General features: G+C 31.9%; 1 protein-coding gene across 1 annotated transcript; it reads right to left on the bottom strand.

The window, feature by feature from the left end:
- Positions 1–160: 160 nt before the first annotated feature.
- Positions 161–7,046, bottom strand: LOC132737716 (cartilage matrix protein-like). The gene is made up of 7 exons (XM_060725048.1): positions 6,886–7,046; positions 6,143–6,179; positions 5,207–5,413; positions 4,328–4,699; positions 3,912–3,989; positions 2,407–3,018; positions 161–1,994 (listed from the first exon to the last, which is right to left on the bottom strand). Exons 1-7 carry the CDS (start codon positions 6,913–6,915, stop codon positions 1,447–1,449), a joined length of 1,884 nt encoding a protein of 627 aa, XP_060581031.1. The 5' UTR covers positions 6,916–7,046; the 3' UTR covers positions 161–1,446.
- Positions 7,047–10,799: the final 3,753 nt, after the last annotated feature.

Here is a 10,799-nt window from a genome sequence, read left to right as displayed (position 1 = left end):
CATACATATATAATGCATTTTCATAGTAACAGTGCAACCTAGAGACTAATCTTCGATGTCAAATCCGGAGAATACAGATATTTGATTAAATTACATGATGTTGTTTTTTTTATCAGACATAGCGTGTGGAGTGAATGAAAAAAGAAAAAAGTACAACATGTAAGGTTCAAATTTTATTGCGACCAGCACAGTGTATATACATGTATAGATATGTCATGCTAGATGCAAAATCAATGTAATTGCATTTATATTTGCTTAAATACTGACAAATTGATAAATATACATTGATGCCTAATTGATGCGACTGTTATAGTACAAATTGGCATACCTATTTTTGTATAAGGAATAAAAGTTATTCAAGTTCAGGACTTCTGCCCTATGTGACAGTTATTTTGATCTTGCAATTCTAATATAATTTCTTGAACTATTGACTTAACTTAATTTGAGCAATAATATAACTTTTGATTAACAGTAGTATTTACCGTGCGAGCGTTTTACTGTACGGGAGTAATTAGTAGAAACCGGGTAAACTGTATAAGACATTGTGATGCATGTACATATAAGTGAAACATGCGTAATAAACATGTTTGCAGAATCTACTGGCCCATTATCTAAATATTGTAGGCTTAAAGTGTCCTTAACGAAAACTATTTACAATAATCTGCATACTATACAAAGAAATTAATGCATTTTTTTTTACCTCACAGTCTACAATTTTATCACCAATCCACAAATGACACAGCTTTGTACATTGTAGCATTTATTTATGTATAATCTAATATACCATATTTATCATATTATATTTCAACTGAAGCACGTTATCTAATTTATACAAAAATGCTACTGGATACGATAGTTAACAAAAATGAATAATACTATAAATGATTTAGATAAATGAAAATGCCTGTATAATTATAAAATAACACAGAGTATTCAATGTGTTTATGCAATTGCAATTCACAAACAATTATACCACGTTAAACTACATATAGTTTCTGCGAATAAACCAATAAATGTGGCTATGTTGTTTTGTATAAAACTTCATTATAGGGTTCGCAATCTTTTTATTTTAACTTAGCCTTTTCTGCGTTATGAACGGACAAATTACGTCGGTCACTTTCATTTTCAGTCAATTAATATCAAATTAAATTTCAAACTGTGTGCGTAACAGCTGCTTCAAAAATCACATCAAATTGGACATAAATCTATTTCAAGAGATATAAAGTGGAAAAGAATAGAAACTCCATGAAGGTAAAACTATGCATATGCTTAAATTAATCGTTCTATGATGTCTTAAGCGAAATCCATACATTGAAATTGTTTTGGAATGCCGTATAATAAACGGTTTTAACGTATCTGTAAAGAATATTGAACTTTCAGAAATGTAAAGCATTTATCTGTACACTATTTCCTAATAAACTTGTATAAACTATAATAACTTATAAACTAGAATTGGAAAAAGAAGTCACACATGTCCGTCATAAGTTTGTCTGCCAAGGGATGCAACTCGTCATAGCTCTTTACACTAATGAAATGCCCTTCACCGGCAAGTCCCGTGAGATGCAATGTTTGCATATTATGCCCTATTGTTACCACATAGAAGAAATTCACACTCTCTTTTAATCTTCTTGCTTCCATAAATGTCTCAAAATTCATACTTTGTGACGAATCGACAAAAATAACCGCCATTTTGGAAGCGTCTTTTCTCCCGCCATTTTCTTCAGTCATCTTACTTCTGCTTACACGTCGTAGCATATCAGTAAATGTTGGGTACCGAACTTCATCCAGATCCGTATTGTGTAGAGCACTACCAAGAGCTATATTGCCACTTGGACAATTTTCTATTTCGCGTCCTACACGAAGATCATCAGTCGCTAAGTTGAACTCAGCGACACTGTTTGAGATAAAATGAGATATAGCCTGGGAGCGCCAACTTCCGAGTGCCTGTGCATCATATACAAAAAGTAAGTCCGTTGCCTTCATCGGATGGCATACTACATAAAAAGAGAAAAATACAAATGTTAAATTTCAGCGCTATGAAAATCATGACTATTTGTTAAATTACATTATATATTTAATTAACATTCGACTGTTTTAAATTTTACCAACTAAAAACAAAACTGCAAACGGAAGAGAAAATTTAACAGAATCTTTTAACCCTTCCTGCCGATGGCAGCTGATTTCCCTAGCGACCGTTGCAAACCGACCAAGATCAGTCGACACATTGTTTTGTATGATCTTTGTACTGTTTGCTATTTAAACAGTACATTTCTTTTTAAATTTTCCCTTAAATTATGAATGGTTTTGTCTAGATTAAAGGATGAACAAGTCAATGTTTAGATATTTATCGTGGTAAGGTCTAATACTTGTGGAGGAATAAACTGTCGGGAATAAATTCAAAGTTACCTGCTTGGTCAGCAAAAAAGGAGAAACTATCTGTCGGTGGAATAGTGCATGTTCTGGCTGCAAGCTTCATCTTAACTGTATCAAGAGCTCCAAAGTCGTCAACGTGGAGGAAGAATTTGTCAATTGGATCACTTGCAATGTCTTCAAGTTCAAGCTTGTCGATACCACTGCCAATTCCTATAGAGAATATTTGGACACCCATTTTCTTCAAAAGCTTTGCCTCCCTGTCTGTAGTATCTGGTGTAAGCGATAAACCATCCGTCATTACTATAAGAATTCTTGCTGAGTTTTCTCGTACTTGGTTTGAACTGCCGAAAAAACCTTTTTCTCGGATTTGTCTTAAAGCTACTGCTGTATCAGTACCACCTCCCATATAGATCGCAGAGTTTAAATGCGATATCAACTCCTCTTTGCCCAAGTTGTACTCCAGCTTAGCGAGGAATTTCATCTCATCACTGAATGTCATGGCACCAACACGAGTCTTATTTTTTCCGATGTCAAGGAAATCAACCACACTTCTCACAAAGTCCATCTCTTTACCGAAGTTGTCAGATTTGATGCTATATGAGGCATCGATAAGAAAATATATATCAGCTTTCTTGTCACTGCAGTCTGAAATGATAATTACAAATTAAAAAAGATTAACAATGATCATTGAACTTGGTTCTTTTTAATATTATTTTAAATTTGTCTAGACAAACTTTCAATAATATTTTTGATAATCATGTTTTGTTTTAAAGAGAATCTACTGAGTTTTTTGACATGACGGGAATGAAAATATTTTTTCGAAATGGAATTTTCATTTGATGTATATCTGCATCAATAACTTGTGTTCGTTCGCTCACTCCGTTTTCCAGAATGTTTTTTTTTTTAATTGTGAAAAATGACTCAAAATGTAACGCGTTTCACTCAAATCTTAATAAGAACAGTACAAAACTACGATTTTCAATTTATTTCAGAGTATATTTACACATCTTTCTGTTTTAAGAGCTCAAGCTTATCAATATGATAATTTCAAATATTATTTTTTTAGGTTTTGGAACTCAGTGGATCCTTTAAAGAATGGTAGGTTTAATGATATAAAGAATTGAATCAAACAATAAACAACAGCCCCTTGATGCATATCAATTATATTTATCGTTAAAGTGACGGCTATTCTATAGAGGTACAAATTACGTGCAAGTCCCTTTATTCTTTGAAATGTGAAAACGTGTAGCCTTTTTTTAAAATAACGGTTTCTCCATTTGATTAAAACTATTAATGAATCTATTTATTACTTATTTTTAGTTCCGGTTTGGTTTACACTGTCTTTATGTTATTTTTTACTGATAAAATAATCTGCTGTAAGAGAAATTATGTCTTTACAATTAGATCTTATTATAAAAGTAACCATAAGATGTTGAAGGAAAATATTGGTTAAAATTTGAGACAAGCAGGCAAGTAAATCATGTAACGAAACGATCTTGTCGTGGTGTAACAAAGAAACTTGAAGTGTGTGTACATACCCAAGATAAGTACCTCTTCCTCGTTGCCTCTGAACTCGGCTGTGTTGTCTGTGAAATTCCAATCACCAAAGTCATTCACTGTAAAACCGAAACAGAAACCGACATTAATGAGCAAAACTTCCTTTGCATTCAAGTGCAATGATGAAGTGCTTTATATTATGGTTGTTAAAAACAGACTCTTTATTACTGTATTCATAAAACTTTGCAATATAGTTTGACAAAAATCTGCAAATTAGACTTCACACCAACATATACTTTAGTGTATTTGACCCCTAGTCCTTTACTAGGATCTAATATATTGCCATTGACTAAGAATTCCTAAAAGACTTTGTATATATTTCAGTTGTAAAATCGTATAAGTAGCTGAGTAACATTTTACAACTACATTTGTGTAAATTTCTCGTTAAACACGTTACCTTGGCAAATCTTTTCGTCTATTGTTCTCTTTATATAGGACATGTCACTGTACTCATCAATACTAAAATAGTGTACGCTATCCGGATCACTGGCAATCCCTCCAAGTTCTTTATGATCAAGTCTAAATCCTATACTGATTGCAAACAAAAACATGTTGTTATCTTGCATTGTTTGTGCGACTTCCTGTGTGAACCAAGTCTTCTGCGAGCGTCCGTCACTCACCACTATGACGATTTTTGTGACGTTTTTGCGTCCGCCTGCACGCTCAGACATCATGACGTCACGTGTATAAGTTAAAGCATCGCCTGTGTTAGTAGTCTTCCCTTCACCGTAACTTATACGTTGTAATGCGCGAATTACCATGCCTCTATCTAGAAAACACATAAAGTTAGATAATACATTTTAGTACAATTTTATTTAACCAAAAATGCACATACTAACACAATCATGTAGATCTATGCTCTACTTTAAACTTTATTCTAAATTATAGATAAGATAATTTGATCTACTTCAAAATCATATAATATGCATACGAAGTAACTTTTAAGAACGAATTTGAAGTGATTATATTCTGAATTATATATTTGAAGATCACAACGTAGAACCACATGAATGAATCCAAAAACCCCGACAGAGACCTGTGAGGAAGCTATCCAGCTAGCTTACGGAACGTTTGTGGTTCAACTCATTTGCCCCTTTGTGAAAACGTGAAACTAACTTAAAATATAATTAAGTTACTGCAAATATACCGACAATGCAATCAGACCGTTGAAAAATAATTTGAATAGAGTTCACAATCAAAACGAAATCAAATCAGTTTTTAAATGAAATGAGCAGATCTGAAAATATTGGGATAGACAAATAAGCATTTAACATACTTAAATACGAGTTTAGGTAAAATTTTGGCCACACTTCATGTCCAAAGGTAACAACACCTACTCGGCTGTCGTTTGTACCCGGTCCAATGTTAAATGTTTTTATCACATTTTCAGCAAACTTGAGCTCTCTGTAGAAATCTGGCGGCCAAATACTATATGATGAATCCAAAACAAATATAACATCCGCAGGTTCACTGTTGCACCACTCTAAAATACATGTATATATTAATTTATAATTATCTGAAATATAATGTATTGATTTGTAAATTTGATTGGTATACTACAATGTAATTAGACTACTAAAGTATGAATAAGAAGTAACAGGAACCTTCAAAAACACAATCAATCTGCCGATTAATGAAGATACGGTGCCCAGGAGGGAGGACACCGTACACAAGTAGACCAACAAAAAGGCAGCGAGCGATAATGGTTGTATAAGTATTGATACAAATATACGTATAGAACATCTATTATAAATTGTATTTCAAATGTACTGATTTTGCAAAGTTTTCAAAGATCATCATTTTACATATTCATTTTCCAAATTATTTTGCAAAGCTGAATTGAAAAAAAAATATTGATATAAAAGAGACATCAGTCATATACCTTGTACTGTATTGAATTATATTTTTTGACATTTATTACAGACAAGGCTTAGATTCAGTATTTCATAAGACAATTGTATTAGTATAGACATATATAATATATGTACAGGTTTTTTATTTGGCTCTTTCATATGTGTAATGGTATAATCTATTAATAATACAATATTTTTTTAACCAAAAACCATAATAACATGCTATAACAAAGCCTTAACTAACAGTATGCAAATATGCAGTTATCCATAAATATTATTTGAAATGGTTTTATTCTTGTTTAGGCATATCTTCTGGCGTTTTGATGTAAATAAAACGATTGTTAAAAAAAAAATCTTACCATAAGCAAACGTTCTTCCGCTCAGCAACAAAGTCGTCTGTTAAAATAATAGAAACAACATTTTTTAAGAAATTAAATATAAGAGAGTAAGCTTGTTGATTGATCAAAATCTGAGTCAAGTGGTGGTGACCATGAATGCATAAGTATTGTGTTACCATCTAAGTTTAACTTCTACAGCTTTAATTGTGTTAGTTTTTTGGAAAGTTATAAAAAAAAAGTTTTCATTTCTACAAATGTTGATTCGTGTGTGCTAAATATCCCCTCAATTTACTTTACGTTCCAAAGTATGTAAAATAATACTTTATAAGTAGCATAATAGAAATATGGGGATTAAACAACGAAAAATTTTATCATTTTTTAAATAAAATGTACCAAAGTTTTTTTCAATAATAAATTATCTAATACATGTATAAGAAGTTTGCATTTCTTAACCATTCGCGTATTTTCTCTTCGTTTTTCTTCTTTTTTATATACTTGTGAAATATTTATTATTTTATTTAATATTAAATATCTGGACGCGTACGACTTAAACCATCTTTTCTCGTCGATGGTACAATATGAAACAGCTTACTCAATGTAAGAGTATTATTACATTTTTTTTCTTTTCTTTTTATATACAAATATGTTAGTTATAAAATTGTTTTTTTAGGTATCGATCAAGTCCGGGATTTTGGGATATATTATACCACGTATAATTGTATACATTCAATATATAAATATGTATGAAAGATAAGACTACTTACAAACATAATTAAAGTAATGTACAATTCCATCCTTTTTTAATGAACAGAATAACAATTTGTAGAAAAAAACGAAACACTTTTTTGTTTAGATCAAACTTCACTTTTGCAAACTCTCACTTTTATAAGGGAAATTCTCTTTGCGATATATTTTACTTTGGAAATACTTATATACAAAGTGGTTTATTAGGGTAATTATAAAACGGAAAATATACTTAACCAACCAATTATTTTTAACTATTGTTTCTTTACGTAGGACAACAAGTTTGCGTGGTTATTTGGCATAAACCCGGCCACTTAAACCGACTAATTAGACAGCAGTTGTTAACCATGTTGTTACTATAAATACTGTTACTTCATTTTTTTTTCAATTGTTTTAGTCATTGTAATTAACTACGTAGTCTATCATCACTTAAAATCTAACCAATACATATGTGACCAAGACAAGACAATTGACCTCCAGTTCGAGTGTTTTGATGACATGAATTTCTAAATATTGTCACAAGTCGTCATATTCTGGTTGACCGAAAAACATCTCTGGTGTTAAACTATAGATGATAACAATCTGTTCACGCGTTCAACACGATACAGTACTTGATGCATTCGTCAGATAATGCTTGGTTTCCACGAATATCCAAATAAGGAACTGAAAATGCATCATTATATTATGAACTGTTATGTACTTTCAGATGCAATTACTTTTTAAGCATAACATTAACTGCACCGATTTCGTGTAAAAAGGCTAGTCATTTTCAACTTTGGCTCAATATAGTGTGTTCTGAATTACAGTTAATCTCAGGGAAGCCCCCCATCTACTGAGACAATAGTACAAATAACAATATTGAAAGCAATGTAAAACGGCAAAACCTCTTTATAAAATTGTCGTCAAGACTAGATTTTTTACAGCAGTTTAGGAGACATTAAAACTGAAATTACAAGTAATAGCAGCATGTTATGATACAAAAATCGTCTTACTAAACATGATGTTGTAAACCTTTACTTAAAATTTGAGAAAATGGTTCTTATATGATCATTTAAAAAATGAAGAAAAATTGTTTTTTGATCGCCAGTCATTTTCTGAGACACTGATACTAGACTAATGACTCAGTGCTAAACAATGGTTCCATAAATAACAAAACTGTCCATTAGATTAATTTTGTTTTGTTTTCAAAGAGATCATTTTCGTCCAATGTACGATATTTCATGTTGATGCTTGTATAATTCAGATATGATTTATCTTCTTAGTGAGGAAACAGTTTAAAACATTTGTTAACAACAACTTTGTATCAACCTTAAGCAAGTCCTTAAAATTTAGAAAAGTAAAATCCATGGTAGCCAGATTATCACTCAACATTTTTGTCTACAACTTTATTGCAATTTCTGACAAAAAAATCGTTAATTCATATCTGTCAGCCTCCTTCAATTTCTTATCATACCCAATCTCATCTGCACACCCCAACCCGCCCCCCGCCCCAAAAAAAACCCCCAAGACAAATACAATATAAGAAAACGCCATGATACTGTCCTTAAGGGCAAACTATTTCATTTCAATGAAAGTCGGATAGAAACGCGTAACTTAATACTATCTCATTGATGGAATCATAGATATTGTCATGTAAATATTTTCTTTAATAACAAAAGTTAGTGTGGGAATTTCAACAATTTTTAAGTGTTAAAAGAGCACATCTGGTAATGTTTAATGTGTAGTTGAGTGATGTCTCTAAATAAGAGCAATGTCGGGAGAAACAGGAAGTAGCTCACTTTAAATGTGCAAAAACAATGCAGACCATGTGTGCATACTTAAGCAAACATTTTATCAACAGTGAAAATGTTTTTGACCGATTATTGACCAATTTATGGTGTAAGTAAGACCAGAAATTAATTCTAGTATAATACAGACTCATACGAAGCGAGTCTGCAATATTCATTATTGGTAACATACCTGCAGGTTTCTTTTTGCCACGCCTGTTTTTGGCTTATTCTTTATGATTTGTTTTGTAAAAATGCATGCAAAGTTCGCATTTGTAATGGCTATTTGGACGACTTTGCCAGGGATTTTCAGTATTTTACAATGGTCAAAGTTTGCCAGAAAGGTAGAAATATTCGTAAATATGCCTTCTTAGAAAGCTTTTAAAAATATCATTTCATTTTAATACATGCTTCATTTTGATACATGCTTCGTTATTTTACTGTTAATTGAAATCTTGAAATTTTGTTATTCTACCATGTTTTATTACTTTTAAGCGGTTTCCTTTTTCCAGACATTTAGACTTTGTATTGGTGACATTCAAAGATTTTATCGCATTGAAAACAATTACGAGTTTGACATCCGAGACATTTGAATGAAAATACATGAAATATCTATGCCAATGTTTCTGACAATATCCTCTTATTTTTGCACGATCAATAAAAACACACACATTCTACATACGGGTTTGAAGCATATATTAAATTTGCAAAAGGTAATATATGAAATCTGTAATCTTGTTTTGTCGGGGGATGATGAGGCTTGTGTGTAATACGGATGTAAGGAAATACAAACAAAACTAGAAACGTGTCATCATGCCACGGATGCCCCCGCATGCAGCCAAAATTTCAAATGTTATAATATTAAGTTCCAAATTTGTTTGCACAAATTATTTTTTTCATTCTATGTTCAAAGCCCTTAAAACTTTTCAATGTTCACACAAACCATTTTTATACAATGTTCAAGGCACTAAAATTATTCAGTCTTAACCTTTTGAAAATAGCATATTGCATATTTGTAGCCAAAATAATGGCTATATACATTTCCACAAAAGTATGAGTGCTGAAACTGAAAGTTCAAAATTATTCCAACATTCAAGAAAGATAAGTTTGTCCAAAATCATTGAACAACGACCAAATTCCAACTTAAACTGCTTATTCCTAAGATGTATCTATATTATTTTCAAAGTGAACGGGACATAACTCTGCAAAAAAATCATCGAACCATGACCAAATTCAAACTTGACCTGCGCATTCCTTTGACATATCCATATATCAATTTTGAGTTGAATATGTAACACTGTTGGGTTGATAATGAACAGTAACTGTAAATTTCATATCATTTTCAAAGTGAAAGGGGCATTACTCTGCCAAAAATCATTGAACCATGACCAAATTCGAACTTGGCCTGCGCATTCTTTTGAAATATCCATATGTCAAATTTGAGTTGAATGTGTAATACTGTTGGGGAGATAATAAACTGAAACTGAAAATTTCATATTATTTTCAAAGTAAAACGGGCATAACTTTGCCAAAAAATCATCGAACCATGACCAAATTCGACCTTGACCTGTATTTTCTCATAACACATCCATATGTCAAGTTTGAGTTGAATGTGTTGTACCATTGGGGAGATAATGAACGGAAACTGAAAATTTCATATTATTTTCAAAGTGAAAGGGGCATAACTCTGCCAAAAATCATCAAACCATGACCAAATTTGAACTTGACCTGCGCATTCTTTTGACTTATCCATATGTCAAGTTTGAGTTGATTGTGTTGTACCATTGGGGAGTTAATGAACGGAAACTGAAAATTTCATATTATTTTCAAAGTAAAAGGGGCATAACTCTGCCAAAAATCATCGAACCATGACCAAATTTAAACTTGACCTGTATTTTTTCATGACATATCCATATGTCAAGTTTGAGTTGAATGTGTTGTACCGTTGGGGAGATAATGAACGGAAACTGAAAATTTCATATTATTTTCAAAGTAAAAGGGGCATAACTCTGCCAAAAATCATTGATCCATGACTAATTTCGAACTTGACCTGTATTTTCTCATGACATATCTATATGTCAAATTTGAGTTCAATATGTGAAACGGTTATTAAGATAATGAACGGAAACTGATGATGACGGAAGGACGGAATGACGGAATGACGGAAC

This window comes from Ruditapes philippinarum, unplaced genomic scaffold (genome assembly GCF_026571515.1).
Source record: "Ruditapes philippinarum isolate M1 unplaced genomic scaffold, ASM2657151v2 ctg1266_1_1_1_1, whole genome shotgun sequence".
NCBI lineage: Eukaryota > Metazoa > Mollusca > Bivalvia > Venerida > Veneridae > Ruditapes > Ruditapes philippinarum.
Note: the sequence above shows the minus strand (reverse complement) of the source record. Positions and strands in the feature narration are given on the sequence as shown.

Coding starts and splice junctions, on each gene's coding strand:
- LOC132737716 (XM_060725048.1), bottom strand. CDS start 6,915: ATGGAATTGTACATTACTTTAATTATGTTT. Junction 5,414..6,142: donor CGGAAGAACGTTTGCTTATG/GTAAGATTTTTT, acceptor CATGTATTTTAG/AGTGGTGCAACAGTGAACCT. Junction 1,995..2,406: donor CTTTTTTGCTGACCAAGCAG/GTAACTTTGAAT, acceptor CTTTTTATGTAG/TATGCCATCCGATGAAGGCA.